This window comes from Vipera ursinii (assembly GCF_947247035.1).
Source record: "Vipera ursinii genome assembly, chromosome: 4".
NCBI lineage: Eukaryota > Metazoa > Chordata > Lepidosauria > Squamata > Viperidae > Vipera > Vipera ursinii.
This window is the reverse complement of record NC_139514.1, coordinates 96,557,261-96,576,978: the sequence shown is the minus strand read 5'-3', so window position 1 is coordinate 96,576,978 and position 19,718 is coordinate 96,557,261. Positions and strand designations below refer to the sequence as shown.

The following is a 19,718-nucleotide window of genomic DNA, read 5'->3' as shown; positions in this document are numbered from 1 at the left end:
CAAAAAGAGAAAATCTTTCTGCAGCCCTTTTCCTTTGAATTGGAGGAGGAGGGGAAACCCTTCATCTCCAAAAGTTAGCTGACTAGAAATTTGTGCAACAAAATGGAGGATGCTGGATCTTTGCAAGCTTTAGCTGTCCATCTAACTGTCTGTAGAGTCCAGCTAGGACTTAAAGGCTAGACCATAGACTACTCTCTGTAAGAGGCTTGGGAGAATCAGGCTGGAGCGCTTCAGGGTCCTGTCAGGGCAGGAGTGGGGGGGAGAGAGAGAGGATGCTGCAGCTGCAGCATCCCCCTGGTCTGTTGTAAGGGTGAATGACTCCAGGGCCACTGCAGCTGTCATAAATTTGAAACAGAGTCGTGTGTAGTTTTGGGGTGATAGTTGTATCTTTGAACCATCGTTGTTGTTGTTGTTAGCTGCGAAGTCGTGTCCGACCCATCGCGACCCTATGGACAACATTCCTCCAGGCCTTCCTGTCCTCTACCATCTTCTGGAGTCCATTTAAGCTCACGCCTACTGCTTCAGTGACTCCATCCAGCCACCTCATTCTCTGTCGTCTCCTTCTTCTATTGCCCTCGATCTTTCCCTGTTATTTCTCAAGGAATACCTATACATCTTTTCATATAATCAGTGTTTAAATGTTAGCATTAAATGTTGTAACATTAACATCCTTAGAGCAATGTGACAAACTGCTCTTGAATTTAATAAATGAAAATACTGGAATCAAATACTATTTAGAACAGTTCCTTCAAAAAAAGAATATTTCTCCAAATGATTAATGGGCCACCTTTATATTGCATAATATTCTTTGATCATGACTGTGAATGCTGCTAAAACTACAGGTAGTCCTTGACTTGCAACAATTCATTTAGGGACTGTTTAAAGTTATAACAGCACTAGCTTAACAACTGCAATGATTCACTGAACAACTGTGGCAAGAAGGGTGGAAAAATGGGGCAAAAGTTACTTAACAAATGTCACACTTAGTGACAGAAATTTTGAGCTCAATTGTAGTAGTCGAGGACTGCCTGTACTTGATCATATTGATTAAGTGGCGTCTTGCCAGAATACTATAATTATATCCTTTCAGAGTCTCTCTGTCTTGAGCTCAACCTAAATTTTCCATGTCAAAACAATAATTAGTGTCTTATTGTTTCGGTTTAATTGTAGATACATCATGCTATAAGTGAGAGAACAGTTCATCTGTTCCTCACGATTGTGGGTTAATTAGGATAGTTTTTGCAACCTGAAATACAGAATTCTGTCATAAGAAGGTATTCAGAAGTTTTATGGCAATACTGTACTTCATGCTTCAAAATGACATTATGTTAAAACTAGGCTATCACAAAATGCTGTTCAGTTAAATAAATCTCTTGCTTATTCTAGTCTTGCTTTCAGCAATTGTTTCCATTTATTTCAGTGGAATTCACCTCCAAATAAAATGATAGTTGGAAGCAGAATGTTAAATTTAGGAATAAAATACATATACCAACACCCACAATAGATTTCTTTGGATCTTTCAATATAGCTGAGAACTTCTTGCAAGGAATAATATTATACATCCCTTTTTAGTTAGGCATCACATATACTGTAAGAAGCAAGGTTTTCCATAAATATTGGATATAAAAGTTCTGAACTGAAATCCAAAACGTCTGGAAAGCAACAGTAGAGGAAGACAGCGTAGGAGAGATTTCTCTGCAAAAATTACTCTGATTGCCCTTATGGAAGTCATCAAATAGGTTTGTTTGTTTTCATCGAATTTCTACATTGCCATCTCAATTAAGTGGCTTGTATTCTCACCAAGATATCTGACAGCACTGCATATTTTATTTTACCTCACACTTCAGTCATATTGTATGACCAATAAGGGGGCAAGTTTAATAAACAGTAAAAAAATTAAAGATTATATATGGCTGAATGTTTTTAAAAAGCACCAAATTAAGTATCATATCAAAGCTTTAATGTGACATCTGTCCACAGCTTTTGAAACCTGACTGTTACTGTAATATTGGCTTTCTTCCTTGTTTAAATTGTTGTTTTCTCAGTTATCAAACACGGTAAATAATAGTATCTGATAACTGCCAGATATCATAAAGATTGCATGTCATCTAACAAATTCAAAATATCATAGAATGTCTACTATAAATGTCAAATACTAAACACCATTGTTATTCTGTGTCAAATAAAATTAAAAATATCATTCCAGGCTACTATTAAATTCTGTTACATTACAGCTATAAGTATTTTAAATATCTACCAAAGTGTACAAATATTTTTTTTCAAATTATGAACAGGTAAAGCAATGGCAATACTATATAGGTTTGTATACATTCACATTGACATATCTGAAATAAGTTTATTGATACATGTAGAAAGTAACGCTAAATAATTTTTAAAAAAACCTTAGCAAGCTAACATAATATTTCCACCAAATTTCCTTCCAAAAGACTTCTCTGTTGATTTCAATAAAAGTGGAATCTTTTATTCTGTTATTAAGCTTGTGAGATAGATAAGCATTGAAATTTATAGAATTATTTCTTAATGTTTCTTGTTGTGGTAAAGTACTATAAAACAGAATGCTTGTTTTTAATGACATTTTATACTACCAACTATCAAGCCAGTGCATAAATGTACAGATCAATAAAATCAAATGACACCAACATAATTCAATCAGCAGTAACACCTACATGGATGTTTCTATAATGAGGAATTGCATTTCAATATCTTATGGCAAAATACTGTATATAATGATAGATGCCTCCCACACTTTGTTATTCTTATACAGCTATGGAATTTAGTTTGGGCCATGATTCAAACCATCTATCCCTACTAGCTTTCTGGGAAGCCTTTAAACCATGATTTGTCCAAAAACCTTGGGGTTCCCCTGTGGAGCGTGCAAGATGTTCAGATGGTTGTTATTCTCCCGCAATCTTGGTTATTTTAATGGCTGTTACAATTATTTTTAATGAGAGCTAGTTAACTTTTCTCATTCCTATCCAGTCTGTGCATACCTATCTGCTCTGTTTTCTATTTTTAAGAGTAAAAAGCGGTTAATAACTTAAGATTTCTTTTTTTAATAATTATTTCCTTTTTCTTCATAGGGCCTGGTCGTGTTTAGAAAAGGACTTCTTTTCAGAATGATTCTTTTGCTATCTGGAGGAGCCACTGTTCTATATGCCCGCTGGCAAATTATGGGCACAGGGCCTCCACCATTTACAGAAGTGGATAACCCAGCTTCATTTGCAACCAGTCCTTTTGTAAGGGTAAGCTGGAAAAAATGGGGTTTTGCCAACATTAATGATTATTGGAAAGATCAGACAGTGGCACAGGGCAGTAACACAGTGAATGTACTGTGTAAATTGAGTTCCCAATTGAGTTCACTTCCAACTATGCCAATAATAGTTTAGGGGGAAAAATGTCTACCAGGGGTCTTGGAAATAGTTGCTGATCAAAATAGACAGTATGAAGCTGGGTTGGACCAGGATCTCATGTAGTTCTCATGTAGATCTCATAAGTTCATATCAGGGCCTGCAGGGAGGAGGGGTTGGAATCAAAGAAACAAAAACAGAGGTGACCTCCCCCAGATTGAAGGGGTGCCCCTTTTAATAACATATACACAAGAGGCTTGGCTCCAGTTGTGTGGTCATAACAGCCAACTTGAATTTTAAACTTTCCATGGGGACCTTTAATTTATACATACATTATTTCCTAACCTTCCAAGGAACTGTAATCATCTTGACCTGCAAGGTCATTCTGATCACATCAAGATAACATTATTTTACTTACATTTCACTAGCTGGTTGAGTCTTGTGAAATCTCTTTGGTTTGATTCAGTTTAAATAGCAGAAGATGTTTCCTTGAAATTCAGATTCATTTGTGAAATGTTGATTTCCCCTTCCTGTTTTTGATATTCCCACAACCTCATATACACACACACACACACATATTTTCCCTTTCATTGACAGGCTGTAAATTATAATTACTACTATTCTCTGAATGCTTGGCTGCTGCTGTGTCCCTGGTGGCTGTGTTTTGATTGGTCAATGGGCTGCGTGCCCCTTATTAAGTCAGTCAGTGACCGGAGAATAATTGCCCTGGTGCTTCTTTGGCTGTGCCTGATTGTGCTGGCGTGCCAAGCTTTGGGTTCGAAAGATGGCCAGAAGAGAAGGTAAATGCGGGTCAACATGTTAAGGTTCTCCTAAGTTGGTAAGACATTATTGCATGACATATAGCGCCACTCTTTGTGGAATTAGTGGAATCAATATTCTTTAGCAAATGCAGCGCCAATAAATATTTATAGCAGCACCCTCCTAATTAGGGCCCATCTTTATTTCCACTGGCCATGAGAAGAAAACCTGAAGGGGAAAGTAATGCCTTATCTTCCTTGTGAGAGGACATTTTGAGCTCTTTAACTCTGTAGGAGGTAAAAAAATAATTTGTGCTCAGAATAACGTATAATTGATCTGTGATGTTTTTCAACACTTTTGCTCTGGCAAAACTAAAAAAATAATTATTGATATTGGCTGTGTTAGTTTTAAATGGAATTTTGCCCCAGGATGATTACTCTTTTGTTGATAAACAGATCCAGGGAAAGTAATGGAAAAACATATTGTCATTTTAAACAAATGAAAGTTGTTTGACAGAATTGAATTGTTAAATGATTTCTGTAGAAGTATTAAGGTACACTTCTGTGATGATTAGATAATCAGTAATTATTCTCTCATTTGCACTTGTTTTAATTGACAAAAAGGACTGGGCTTCAGATTAGACGTTTTCTGTGAGCACTTGCTTTGTTTCAGATTGCAATTTTTAAAACAAGAATTATTTTAAAAATAATAATCTTATGTGCATCACAGTGCTTGAATGGTTCATTGTACATCGTATAGTTTCAAACAAACTTGCAAGGTAGGGTTGTCCTAATCATGCAAGGGAAAGGATTTTTTTTATTATAGATATCTTAGATATTTTTCTTTACTGTATTATGTTTGGATATTTATATTTTTCTTGATACTGATATTTTTCTAAGCCATCAACATGTGTTTTGTTCCAGATATGCAGCACTGCATGTTCCTGGGAAATATCTAGGACTAGTCTTTAATATCCCCGAAACATTAAAAGGAAATAACTGTATTTAGGCAGCAACTGTATTTGTTGTTGTGTCTTGTCATCTGAAATCCTATGCATTGACATGGTGGAAAAAAAAACCAAAACAGAGAGCCATGGTCCATGATTATTTTTTTTAAAAAAAGCAAAATATCTTGTAATAAACCTGAGAAAGTCATAGTTAAATAGCAGTCATCCTGTAGAGCTCTTCTACAGAGGTAACAAAATATTTCTTCAAAATAAAGAGAATAGTTTCGATCTTCACCTTGCATAGTTAGAATTATTAGATTGAATCATTTCTTTCTAAATGGTTTGTAATCCTTTAATGCTGGAAATTAAAGACCATGCTGAGAAGCCTATGTGTTTTTTCCCCCATGATGTAGTAAGAGTTTTATTACATGTTGTAAAATATTTTTTTCCTCTGCATTTCAGAATCCTTACCCTGGGAATGGGATTTCTCATCATTCCTTTTCTTCCTGCAAGTAACCTATTTTTTAGAGTTGGGTTTGTTGTTGCCGAGAGAGTCACCTATCTCCCCAGTATTGGTTACTGCATATTGATTACATACGGATTTTGTCTGTTGTGTAAACAAGCTAACAAAAAGGTACAAACAACATTATCCTAACGGTTGAGAAAATGGAAAAGAGATGTAAAAGCTGAGATTTTTAATGTGTGTCTTCTTTCTCAAGAAATTGTTGGTTGCTGCTCTGCTGGGTCTCTTATTGATAAATGTGTGGCGTTCCATCATCCGTAGTAACCAATGGAGATCGGAGGAGCAGCTTTTTAGAAGTGCTTTGTCTGTTTGTCCACTGAATGCCAAAGTAAGCTTTTGCATTTTCTAAAAATAGTAATTCTATTGTTCTATTATTGTAAATAATTATCATTTCTGGTATTTGCCTTCTTGCACAATCACCTTGGGATTATTTTCTATTATATCAGCAGTTTTAATAATCAAAAAATTTAGTGAAGGTATTTATTCCTAATGATTTGTCTTAGTTCAATTGTTTTCTGTATAGATTTTATTACTTCATTTCCTAATTGAAAAATGACCATAGGAAGAAAAATCCTATACATTCTATAAAACATCCAAGGTCACATTAAAACCATTTTTATAATAAGTAGTAAACAATGCTTCAAGTCCTATTTAGTGATACAGTTGCTGTGTTAGCGATAGCTAATAAGAATAATATTATATTTGCTGAGTAGGAAAACAAGAACATCTTCATTGCGTGTTTAGCGACGATGTCACACCTAATTTTATTGATTGGATATAGGCACACTAATTAGCACAATCTTGATTTCTGAAATGCCATGGCCATCATGCCTGAATTAAAGCATTGCCTTCAGGCCTTAAATTATTTTTGCTTCTCCATCACTAGAATTAATTTGACTATTGTTGATGTCTGAGTTAGGTAAAAAACTCTGAGGATTACATGATCTTTTGTGATGAAGTGGTGTGTGGCACACAGTGACCAGCTGCATAGAATTTTTGAAGAGTAATAAATCCAGTGAACATGTGGCTTTGAGGCATACATATCCCTTGTCATGTAGACCAACAACTTCAAATGCTGTTTTATACATTTTTCGATCTGAATGTTCTGCTCATAGGAAGGATCCATGAATAAATTATGCTGTTTTACTTCTAAGCTTAACAATTCCTAAACTAATATCCTTAGGAGTGAAATGGTTTATTTATTTACTTATGAGCACAAGGTGGTAGCAGAAAATTCAGAATTTGTGTTCTTTGTGCAGAGGTGCTTCTTCAAAAATTGGGTTAATCCCTGATTTTCTGCATTACTAAAAACAACTGGATGTTGTTAATAAAGCTGTTAATAATATATGTATTCGCCAGGCACAAATGTTATATAATGTTCATTTTCCTCTCATTACAGTTGCTTATGTCTAAAATGTGAGCAATGGAACTTTTACTTTTCTATCTTAAGTCTTCCTCTAGAATATGTCAAAAGGCAGGTTAATGAGAGAGAATCTGGAATATAAGCTTCAATATGAACAAAATGTAATATTGTAAATCAATTCAAAATAGGGAAAAAAGTCAGTTCTATAAAGAACTAGTATTCTGCTTAGATTGTCACATCCAACATTCGATTTTTCCCGTAGTGTTCTGTAGATATATGGGCATATAGAAGTAATTATAATACATTTTTATAGTATCTGGCATTATGTTTTAATATTTCTTGAAACAGGGGACCCATTTTCAGTTTAATTTGGAGTACAGTTCCCACCAAGACAACATGTGAAAATATATAGACTGTATAATCATATTCTAACACACAGCTGAACTTAAGTCTTTTATACATTTGTTGCAGAAAGCAATCCATTCTAATCACAAAACTTAAATATGTAACTCCTAATTTTGTTTTTTTTTAATTACAAAGGCTGTAATTCTTAGATTTAATTTTGAAACCATAATATTTATTTGAGATTGACTACATGAAAAAGTGCAATTATAGAGCAAATTGAAAATATAGTAAATTTAATTCTGATATAAGCATTCCAGCCAATTGTCAATATCAGCATCAGTTTGATTTTCATTTGGGAATTATTTGACTTAGATGTGCAATCAAAATGCAATCTTAATAGTCACTTTCTGAATAGCATTTCCATTATCAAAGAACAGGTTCCATACCCAAACCAATTAACCATTGAGAATTTTTTTTTCATTCTCCAACAAATTGCGGCATGGATATCTGATAGAAAAATACCTTTGAGCTTTTAAGCATTGAAAGTGGTGGTGGGTGAAGATAAGCTCTGGGTCTTATTAAGTGTTCTTGATATATGGCTGGGGACCAGAGCCTCTATACTTAAAGCTAAGAGCTCTTTCAATACTGTATCGCTTTTTTTTCTCCTACTTAGCTGTTGTTTAGATGTAAGGATAATTACATCTGCCTCTTGCATAATAATCTGTTTTTTTAATAGGCATACCAAGCATCATGTTAAAATACAAGAATAAAAAATACACATTTATTAAAATTGTTGTAATTGTCCAAATCAAATTTTTGTAAACCAAAAGTCATATGCATTGAAAGAATATCACTGGCTAGAATGATATGGTTCTGACCTTTGCTTTCAGGTCCATTATAATGTTGGCAAAAACTTAGCTGATAATGGCAATCAAAGTGCTGCAATCAGCTACTACAGAGAGGCTGTAAGGTATGGATGATTTGGAGTGCTTTTTTTAAAAAAAAATGTTGGTTTGGTTAAAAAAGCAGAAAGCAGATACAGGGTAAGAACGTGACCATTCAGAAAGATCGTCAGCAGCGATAACAGAATATTGTACAGAATACAGAATAAAACATTAATTTAAGGAAATACATTCTAAGCCATGTTTGTTTTAACTATGTGTTGTTGAATGAACCGTTCTGGTTTAGTATGTACTTAATGTTAAACAATATACCATTTTACAGTGGCTGGGATTCGATAGTGTATTAAGGTAAAACTAGTTTAATAAAATAAAATAAAATAAAAATGGCTTAGCAGAATTTGGAAACTAACCCAGTGATTTAAAAATATTGGTGAAGTGGCCCAGGAAAAAATACTTTATAAACATCAACTGTACTAACTAGATAAAATTACATATCTGTAAAATTTGAAGACAGATTTGAACATTAACACCACATTTTATTACTCCTCCTCAAATAATGAGGATGTTTAGTTCCAGACTTTAATTAACGGCGAAGTTATGCTTTCTGTTATTGTCCTTAGTACAGGTAGTCCTTGACTTACAGCCACAATTGGGGCCAGAATTTCTGTTGCTAAGCAAGGTACCTGCTAAATCAGTCAGGTCTGATTTTACAACCTTTTTTACCACAGATGTTAGGTGAATTGTTGCAGTCAGGGCTTTTTTTCCTCATAGAACGCTCAGAACGGAGTTCCGGCACCTTTTTTGGATGGAACCTTGTAGGTTAGGCAAGACAGGTTGTATGACATGTGTGAGTTCCGGCACCTTTTTCTTTTACAAAAAAAGCACTGGTTGCAGTTGTTAAGCAAATCAGGCTTCCCCCATTGACTTTGTTAGAAGCTAGTAGGGAAGGTTGCAAATGGGACTTAGCAACCATCATAAATGATTGTCAAGCTCTGAAATATTGATCACGTGACCATGGAGGTGCTGAGATGGTCATTAAGTACAGTGACCAGTTTGTAACCTTAAAGGCTGCTAAACCATTGGTTGTGATTCGGGGACTACCTATACAACCATTAGCGAGCAATAAAGCATTGCTGAGATCAAAACCAGGCTATACAAAAATGCACGTAAACAGAAACCGTTGTTTTTGAAGTTTATTTGGGAGGCTTTTCCTTCCTCTCTATCTTGTTTCGTGTTGATTTGGGCTGCGGGTGTTCGGTAGTCAGATGCAGTTTAATACATGCTTGAGAGTGTTATTACATGCCTACATCTGTTCTTCAATTGATATAAAAATGACAGGTGGAAGAGAAGGATTGTGGCTGTGTAGACAAATAAAATTAGGAGAGCTGGCTCCTTTGACTAAGTAATTCTTTTATTTGTTTTTGTCTTTTCAATCCCAGATTGAATCCTAAATACGTTCACGCCATGAACAACTTGGGAAATATCTTGAAAGAAAAAAATGAACTTCATGAAGCTGAAGAACTTCTCTCACTAGCTGTTCAAATACAGTATGTTTTAAACACCAAACTCTAGCTGTGGGTCATCAATATATTGTTGTACTACGAAGGAAGGCAAATATTGTGGAATTATCTGGATCTTTTCTTAGTTAATTTTCTGAAATATACTCTGTGATGCAGTTATGTGTAAAGTGTTTCATTAGAGGAAACTCTAGAACATTATTCTTCCAGATTACACAAAGCTGTCTTTTTCAGGCTGTTTTTCATAAATTGTTATGCTGTGGCCTAGACCCAAAAAGTATGGTCAAGATAAGAAAAAATTCCAGAATTTCTCAAAACTTTTCTTGCTTGGAATGAAGTACTTTGCCTGCTTCTAGAGTAAATTTGGTCTTAAAGGGTGTGCAAATAGTGCAGCTACTACAAAATGGAGTTATATTATTTCTTGTCATATACTTTGGGGACCAATGCCATTGGCTAATAGTTTGCTTCTTTGACATAAATTGGAGTTAGATTGAAGTTACCTGAAAGACAATCACTTCCTTATTCAAATGCCCTTCTTTAGATCCCACGAGCAAGAGAAGGTAGGTTAACTCGAACATAGAACAAGTATTTTCTGCACTTAATCTTAACCAAAAGTCCAAGAAGCAATGAGAACAAATGAGAGTGGTTTCTGGATTATAGAACATGTTTCCCTTCTCTTTAGTTGTAGGGAAAATCGATTCAGCCTGGCTTTGCATTATCTCTATTTTTTGTATTTAAATTATTTTCCCCTCCCCCTTGTCCTTAATGTACTATGTTATTACATTATTGTTTGTTTGTGTTTTTTTAAAAAACACGTTAAATTGCTTTACAGTTTTAAATTCAGATTGCATTTTTAATTTTATAAATAAGGGACATCAAAGCTGTCATGTACTTAATATGCTAAAATGTTCACAACTCTCTTTGCCTAGGCCTGATTTTGCAGCAGCATGGATGAATTTAGGGATAGTGCAGAATAGCTTAAGAAGGTATGAAGAAGCAGAGAAAAGCTACTGGACTGCAATTAGACACAGGAAAAAATACCCAGATTGTTACTATAATCTAGGACGCTTAGTAAGTGTACTTATTTATCTTTCTGCTAATGATCCTAGATCAGCCTTTCTCAACCTTAGCAACTTTAAGTTGTCTGGTCGTCAACTCCCAGAATTCCCCACCAAGCAACACCTGGGAGTTGAAGTACACACACCTTAAAGTTGCCAAGGTCAAGAAACACTGCCCTAGATACGTAAGATGCAGTGAGTTTTGAATGTTGATCAGTTGCTCATTAGAGAGTACCTCCTTGGACTTTGGATTTGTTTAGGAAGATTCTGTAGGGTCTTTCACACGCTGAAGTTGCAGTCATACTTTTAATAGAAGTGAATTATAAATCAGGATGGCATCAGAACGAATGTAAACCGAACCTCACTTTGTAACTTCTGGTTCCCCAGAAATGCTCAGGTAAAGACTCTTATTGAGGAACTAAATGTTTCTTGTACTATATGTACAAGAATATACAATATGTAAAACTGTATATTAGAGTGGTGAAAATTAGCAGCACACTGTGTCCTATATCAGGGGTACCCAACCCCTGGTCCATTGACCAGCACCAATCAGTGGCATGCCAGAAACCGATCCATGGAAACAAGCGAAGCCCCATCTGCAGGGTGCAAAACCATACCCACTCCAGTCCACAGAAAAACCTCTCTCCACAAAACCGGTCCCTGGTACCCAAAAGATTGGGGGTTGCTGTCCTATATAATTGCTATAGTACAGGTAGCCCTCGACTTACAACAGTTCATTTAGTGACCGCTCAAAGGTACAACAACATTGAAAAGCGTAGATTTATGACCATTTTTCACAGTTACAACATTTGCAGCACCCCTTTGGTCCTATAATCAAAATTCAGATGCTTGGCAACTGGTTCCTATTTATGATGGTTGCAGTATCCTGGAGTCACGTGATCAGCTTTTGTGATCTTCTGACAAGCAAAGTCAATGGGGAAGCCACATTCATTTAACAACCAGGTTATTAACTTATCAGCTGCAGGGATTCACTTGACAACTGTGGCAAGAAAGTTGTAAAACGGGACAAAACCCACATAACAAATGTCTCACTTAACAACAAAAAATTTGGACTCAATTGTGGTCGTACGTCGAGGACTACCTGTAATTGAACAATCTAAAAGTCTGAGGAGAAATGGAGAAAAGGGCTAAGGAGACTATTAATTGAACAATAGTAGGGATAAATGCTGTTTAATAAAATTAGTAATAAATTAGCAGGTACACAGATACCACTGCTAATTTTCTCCCAACTGCTGTTTTTGACAGTCTTTTGGGGGGAGGGGTCAATTCTCCCTTTCCTATTAACCCTCACCAAATTGGGGGGAAGAGTAATTTCATTTCTTAATATTTTACTATCGTGCAAAAAATTAGCACCAACTAGGGATCGGTGATGCCTTGTGAATGCCACAGATTGGTATGTTATGCCTCCACAAGACCTAAAGCCCCCTTTTGATCTCTGTTGCTACACAAAACTCAAATTCTCCCCAAACCTGAAAATGTGAGTTCTCCCCTCTCCAGAAGTGTCCTGGGAGGTCCTGAGACTACAAAAACCATGCTTGAGGTTGTGGATTATAAACTATGGACAGATCATCTGTGTCCTATTTCCAAACCAGCCTTGATATTCCAGACAGTAACTGGATAAATGTAAATAATAGGCAAATTTTGCCTGGCTGTTACTCTTATTCTGATGGGTTTTCTTTGTGGTTTTGTTAGATTGTTTTGTTTGCTTGTTTGCTTTGTACTCCAACATGTAAGACACGTAGAATGAAGAAGCTTATATCAGTTGGGAAAGCCAGTTTCTTCAATCAATAAATAACAGTCTTCCTTCTAAAATAAGAGAAGCATATTTGGGCTGTTTGAATGTTAGGGCAATACAGCCCTTCTGATTTAAGCATGAGGGATACTTTGGGACATTCTCCATGCTTTTGGAGGGTGTAGAAGCACTGACCCGCAGTGTCCTGGAATTATAATTATTCACGTTGCAGATTTAGTCGGTATGCAGCGACTCTCCTACAGAGGGACCTCAACAAGAGCTACTTTTCTTAACTTGTTATCTCATGGCCAATTGTGTTACTTTCAGTATGCCGATCTAAATCGCCACATAGATGCACTGAATGCCTGGAGAAACGCCACAGTGCTGAAACCACAACATAGTTTGGCTTGGAACAATATGATTATATTGCTCGACAATACAGGTACAATATGCTTTTTTTCCCCCTAGAGTATTTTTTTTAATCTTGTTTAGATCTCCAGCCCATTGTTTTCTGCTACCGGAAGTGGGGCTGTAGTTCTAAAATAGGGACGAGAATGTCACCAACCCAAGATTTTACAGCTGCTCTAAAACGGCATCTCTCACAAACTGTACATAAGCTTGTCATTGCAAAATGCTGAACGTGCCAAAAGTGTGTCTTTAGACATCGGTTTTCCATTTGTATCAATGTCTTGGTGGGGGGCAGAATCTCAGAATTGAACAAGAAATAAATTTATTATTACATTGTAGTGTTTGAAATCATAACAGATGTAGAAGTTTCGGGCAACCATCTTTTGAAAAGACTCACCATGTATTATGTCAGTTTTATCTCACGATGGATTGGACCTTTGTATCAAATTAATTGATTAAGATTCCTAATTTGATTAGCTTAAAAAAATTCAATAAAAGAGAAAGGATCATCCTGGTATCTGTCAGTTTACTAATCAATTAGAAAATCTTTCATTCTGCTGGTGGTTCCCTCTGTTCTTTTTCTCCAACAGCCTTCAGAAAACTCACAAAACCTTTTATTTCATGTTGGTGTTCTTCAGTTTATTTCTGTGTTTGATATGAACATTTCTTAATCTGGTTATATTCACATCCTGATTATGAACATGTTTTAAATGCATAGTAGCCAAACATTTATTTCATACTTTACCTCTAGAAAAAAATACTGTGCAAATTTTAATGCCCTGCTCTTCACTTGCAATTCATTTTTTATTATTTGATCTGTTCTTGTTCTTGTATTCTTTAAGGAAAATAGCTAATCATCTTATTTTGATTAAAAACAGTTATTCTCCCTTGTTCCATCTCACTCTCTCCTTTAATTTGTTCCTAGGGAACTTGGCACAAGCAGAAACTGTTGGAAGGGAAGCTTTGGAGTTAATACCAAATGATCATTCTCTTATGTTTTCGCTGGCAAATGTACTGGGGAAATCACAGAAATATAAGGTAAAGCATTTTTCTAACCACAATTTGTAGGTAGGTAACTCCTACGAATCTTATTTTTCAACGATTCAGAGATTAGGTATGTCCTCAGAAATGTGACTCAGTGAAAAATTGGCGATGGATTTAATTTGGAAGCCAACACAGCAAAATATGTATTTTTATGCAGACTTGTGGATTTGTTTTTTTCAAAATTACAGGGGAAAGAAATCTTAAGAGAAATTGTAAGTCCTATCCAAATGGCATTGCCAGGTTGTGGGATGATAAACAGTTGTTACCAGGCAATTTCATTTTTTTTTACCTGACTAAACTGAAGCACACTGGTTCATTTTTGGATTAAGGGGTAGATAGAAATATACAAACAGGAGTTTCTTCCAGAACAATCCAAAATCCAGATACAAATATGTCTCAGTTATTACGATTAATTATTGTATGCAAGAAGCTCAAACCGTAAATTTAGAAAAAAACTATTTTGTTCAACAAATTTTTGAACTTGATAATACTTTTTAGATAGCGTGTTGTAGTAAAAATAGCATCAATTTCAAAAATAGTTTGAAGTACAAAAGTTTTTTATTCCTATTTAATATGATAAAAACATTTAAAACAATGTAAGTTGCACACAGTTATAGTTTCCTTGATCTTACCTATTAAACAATAACTTTCTTTTAACAAAAGGAAATTGGCTTAAATATAGTCTTTAAAGCCTTAAGGATGTCATCCATGAAGGATCTGTAAGCTTTACAGAAATCATTTTTAAAAATGAATCATGAAAATGCCCACTGCTTTCAATTGTTCAGACTAAGGCAGGTTATTTGCAGCCACCAGGGAAAATGGAAAATTAAGAAGAGATTTATGAACAAATATGAAACAAAAATTTGTTAGAGAAATAATGAAAATTATTTTGCCAAGCTATAAATCTATAAATCCTTTTTAAGTTAGAATTTCTCTCTCTCTCTCTCTCTCTCTCTTTGTGTGTGTCTGTCTGTGTGAGAGAGATTTTCCAGTAAAAATACTGTTACAGTTTACCAATGAAGAATGTGAATGCACCTCACATACAAATACTGTAATGTCTTAGAAGTAATTAAATCAAAAAATCCAGATGATCTCTAGAGCAGGAAAAGGCAGGATTTGATACCTGTTTTCTGTAATCTAGAGGTGGTCTGGATTTTTGTAGCCCAGATCTGATAACTTTAGATTTATACCATCAATTTTCTTGAGACTAAATTTATTTGAATGTGTTGGTTTTAAGTAGTGATTTGTATGAACCTTTGGTTTCTAATGCAGCCCACAAGTGTTTTTGTGTTCTTACCAACACTGAAGTAATTACAGTCTAATTGACAGCAACTACCAACCAACAGCTGGATTGGCCTGTGAATTATATTGTCCGTATCTCCATTAGAGAGAAATGGAAGTGTGAATGCACATGAAAAAAATAGGGTGACATAATCACATTAATTGACCATAGAGCATGAGGTAATTGGGAGTGTTTGGTTGCACTTGACATTGTAGGCACTACAAAAATAGCTTGTCCTGTTGATCTCTTTTTCTGAATTATTCAGGAATCTGAAGCTTTGTTCCACAAGGCAATTAAAGCCAATCCAACGGCTGCCAGTTACCATGGCAATTTGGGTAAGACATTTTATAGCTCCCCTGGTGCAAACTTTTTTTAAAAAATTCAGACACTGGTTGAATTTTTTTTTTCACATTCAGTCTCTTGCAGGCATTCTTCTGCTAGCTAGATTTCTCATCCGCCTGCTTGCTAAGCAAATTGCCAAAAGATACTGGAGTTCTTAGAGCAGGTTTCCAATAGTATCAAGCCAATCACATTGTATGACAGACCAACCAGGCAGGCTGCCTGCTGCAACCCAGAGGTGGTGTATGTCAGTGGTGGCCAATTGTCCTGTGCTTGCAAATCACAATAAGCCCCCCTGATAAAAATAGCCATTTATGGCTCTAGCACAATCTACTCTTGTCATTCCTTGGCCTGTGTAGCTCCAAACATGTCTGCTCCAGCTGGCTTACAGAGCAGGCTGCCACTGTGCCGACAGCCAACCAAATGTTTTAATGTTTTCTACATAATTGGCAAGACTGTGTATTCGTCAACAACGCTGCTAACAAAAAATCCCTTTTGCTGTTTCAGCTGTACTGTACCATCGCTGGGGAAATTTTGACTTAGCCAAGAAACACTATGAAGTCTCTCTGAAGCTTGATCCCACAGCAGCTGGGACCAGGGAAAACTATAGTCTTTTAAAAAAGAAACTGGACCAACTGCAAAAAAAAAAGGATGATGTCTGAGGTTTCTTCTCAGGCTTTGAATGCAGATTGCATACACTGATGGGTAACATGGCTACTGATCACCAGGGAGAGGCGTTGTTACCCAGGTCTACAGAACACAACAACATGGGTCATTGAGACGTTTCTTGAAATTTAGTGTTAGAATTTCAAAGGGGGAAAAAGGTCCTAGTTTAGAACATTTTATTTAGAGAATTAAAAGGGCTTGCTTCTCCTTTTCAGGGTTGTTTTTTTTTTGAACCAGTGATGAAATCAGATGAATATTTATACAGATATCCAGTCATTTGCACTGGTAGAGTCCACGTTAAAATAAAGATTTGGAGATATTCTTCAGCAGAGCGTGTGAACGGAAAATTGTTCAGTTCAGAAACGGAAATGGATGGTAACTGAAGATGGGCTCCAGCATGAGTCCAAGAACTCCAGCATGAGTCCAAGAGCTCTGGTTCCGGTGACCAACTCAAATTTGATTTTGCATTATTATACTGGGACACGTATATTTGCCTTCATTCGTGGATGGTAACTGTTCGCTTTCAATAGGAATTCCAGTGCAGTACTGGTATAGTCCTTGACTTACAACCACAATTGGGACTAATTTTAGTTTCAAAAGAGATACAGTTATTAAGTGAGACATCATGTGACTGGATCCAAGTTTACAACCATTTTACCATGAACACTAAGCAAATTACACAGTTGTTAAGCAAACCTGGCTCCCCGAATTGACTTGGCTTGTGGGAAGCCCGCTGGGAAGTTGCGAATTGTTATCAGGTGATTGCAAGATGATGCAACTATCATCCATGCAACCAGTTGCCAAGAGCCCAGATTGCAATCACATGACTTCAGAAGGGGCAGGATGGTTGTAACTTTGGGGGGAGGGGAGATTGTAAGAAAGTTTTTTTGAGGCTGTCATAACTTTGCGCTGTCATTAGACAGTTGTAAGTCAAAGACTATCTGTTTCAAATATTACCTTCTAATAAGGACAACACTTTGATCAGTGAAATTGATTTGTACATTCATGAAGAGATTATTTGCTTCAATAACACAGAAGGTGAAGTAGCTTTTATTTGGCCAGGCTTTAATTGCTGTCCATGAGTTGTAAATAAACCTGCTGAACATGTGATACAGCAGGTCGAGATTTTTCCACTGCAAGAAGTCTTTGAATTCATACTGCTCCTAGGTTCAAATATTTGCTATCACCTAAGTTAAAGTCAGTGTTTGACTAGGTTATAAAGGAGGGCTTGCTATTTTGAAGTTTGGAAAATTGAGGGTGTCTGGAAGGTTAAGTATTTAAACACTTAAACTGGGTAATGATCATTACTTCAGACAAAGGGGCTTTTTACTCTGGGTTTAATATATTGGTGTCTGTTTTTGTGGTCCTATAAAGAGCTTAAATCCATACAATTTCTTGATGATTCTTCATTTCTTCTTGGTGAGTATAGAGATTCTAAAAACATACTCTAAGGTCACCTGTTAGTATTATATCTAACTTTGTCTAGTAACTTAAGGATCAGGAAATGGTTTGTTGTTCCATGTCCATATTTATTCTTGGTGGAGTCTGTATTTTTCTGTGCTGAAGACAAAGAAAAGGATATGCACTGAGCCAGGAAAGTGAAAAAGAAATAAATATGATGTGCATGTATTTTATTCTAGAATCTTAGTTCCCGTTTTCAGCTTCTTCTAAAAATAGCACCAATATGGAGAGAGGAGTTTTAAAGAATTCTTTAGCATCATGATTTCTGTATTAGGGATTCCACACACTTCATTAAAAAAAATTCAGACAAATAGATTCTATTCAGCCTTGTGCTGTTTTAGCCATCATGGATTTTTTTAGATATTAATATTCCATCAGACAAGATAGTTATAGAGCAGAGGTCACCAATCCCTGGTCCATGGAATGGCACCAGACCACGGCCTATCAGGATCTGGGCCATGCAAGCCAGAGAAGTCCCACCTGCGCACACAGAGGATCCAGGCAGTGCATGAAACCATGCCCCCTTCCCCCCCCCCCCCAAGTCTGCAGAAAAATTGCCCTCCACAGAAATGATTCTTGGCACACGAAAGGTTGAGGGCCACTGTTATAGAGAATATTTTAAATATCTAGAAAGCCCACATGCCATATTCATTTCATTACAGATTCTGGAATAAAGTAAGTGTTCCTTATTTATTTTTCATTTTCCATTATTGAAGACAAAGTCAAATGTTACCTTTCTTCCCGCTGACACATATATCTCCAGATAGTTGTTACATCAGATTCATGCTCATTCAATAATAAGAGCAATTTTCTGGGAATGGAAACCTCTATATTTTGCAAAGCATGTAGCTTGATGCTGTCAATTTTGAGGATACCATGATACTGTAATTTTGTTTTTTTCCCCAACTTTAAATATGTTCGGGTTCTCTTGTTTATTCAACATTAGATGAACAGATTCAAGATAGAGATATAACCATTTCTGTAGTACTTGCATATGTTAAGCTACAACTGTGTTTATTCAGATTATTTTCTCATATACACTTCAATTTATATGCTTGTGTACAAGTACTAAGGATCTCTTGGCGTTCAAAAGTCTTATTTTAATTTTTTAAAAAAAAATAATGATGTCGATATCGATCTTGTCAGACAAAATATCTGATTGGATAATAGAATTCAATGTCACCAGTTGTAAAAGCTTTATGATTCTAAAAATCTGTTTGGTAATTGAGTTTTTCCTGACCTACATCATTTCAACAAGGCTTCAATTATAAAAGTTTCTAGATTTTAAAATACTCGTAGCATTTGATAATAATTTATGGCAAAAGTGAATTTGCTTGATCATAAGTAGCATAATTTATTCTGTTATGGGAAGACAGGGGCAAAGAAACACTTTTGAAGATTTTACAGCTACACTCCAAAATGAGAGAGAGATATTTTATTTCTTATTGGTTCTTTTCCTAGTAATGCAAACCTTAGGCCAGCCCATGTGACCATCACAGATGGTTAATAGAACAGAAACTGTCCCATTTTATCAGCCTTACTAGCTGGACCAGATAGGAATTGCTAAGCACATTGATTTGTGCTTTAGATTGTAAGCCGCCCTGAGTCTTCGGAGAAGAAATTACAACCAGATGAACACATTCTATTCTACATTAACAGAATCTTGCAGGTCTGAAAGCACTACTCTCAGTCCTATCATTTTTACAGCCCAAAAAATTAGGGTCTCTTCTGAACATCTTCCCTGGTCACTATCCAGCTGTGGACGATGGTGTCTCTTATCTGATCATTCCCTAGGCAGCATTTCCTGGCCATTCCTTCCAAGGTCTTTCCCACATACCTTTATATAAGTAGAGGATCACTTGATTATGAACAATTAACAGTTGACTTTGACTATAATATTTATAATAAATAATATAGGATATAAGATCATGCTCTTTAAAACAATAGATCAAGAGAATCCCTCCATAAGCTTCATTATAGAACA

General features: G+C 35.9%; 1 protein-coding gene across 1 annotated transcript in view; it reads left to right on the top strand.

The window, feature by feature from the left end:
* TMTC4 (transmembrane O-mannosyltransferase targeting cadherins 4) overlaps positions 1 to 19,360 on the top strand; it is a 63,626-nt gene extending 44,266 nt beyond the window's left edge. The window contains exons 8-18 of the mRNA XM_083362291.1: positions 3,102 to 3,263; positions 3,966 to 4,168; positions 5,536 to 5,707; positions 5,793 to 5,924; positions 8,195 to 8,274; positions 9,646 to 9,753; positions 10,653 to 10,794; positions 12,862 to 12,976; positions 13,868 to 13,980; positions 15,534 to 15,603; positions 16,115 to 19,360. Coding sequence (XP_083218417.1) covers positions 3,102 to 3,263; positions 3,966 to 4,168; positions 5,536 to 5,707; positions 5,793 to 5,924; positions 8,195 to 8,274; positions 9,646 to 9,753; positions 10,653 to 10,794; positions 12,862 to 12,976; positions 13,868 to 13,980; positions 15,534 to 15,603; positions 16,115 to 16,269 — 1,452 coding nt within the window. The 3' untranslated portion in view covers positions 16,270 to 19,360. The remainder of the gene's footprint in view (positions 1 to 3,101; positions 3,264 to 3,965; positions 4,169 to 5,535; positions 5,708 to 5,792; positions 5,925 to 8,194; positions 8,275 to 9,645; positions 9,754 to 10,652; positions 10,795 to 12,861; positions 12,977 to 13,867; positions 13,981 to 15,533; positions 15,604 to 16,114) is intronic.
* The last annotated feature ends 358 nt before the right edge of the window (positions 19,361 to 19,718 follow it).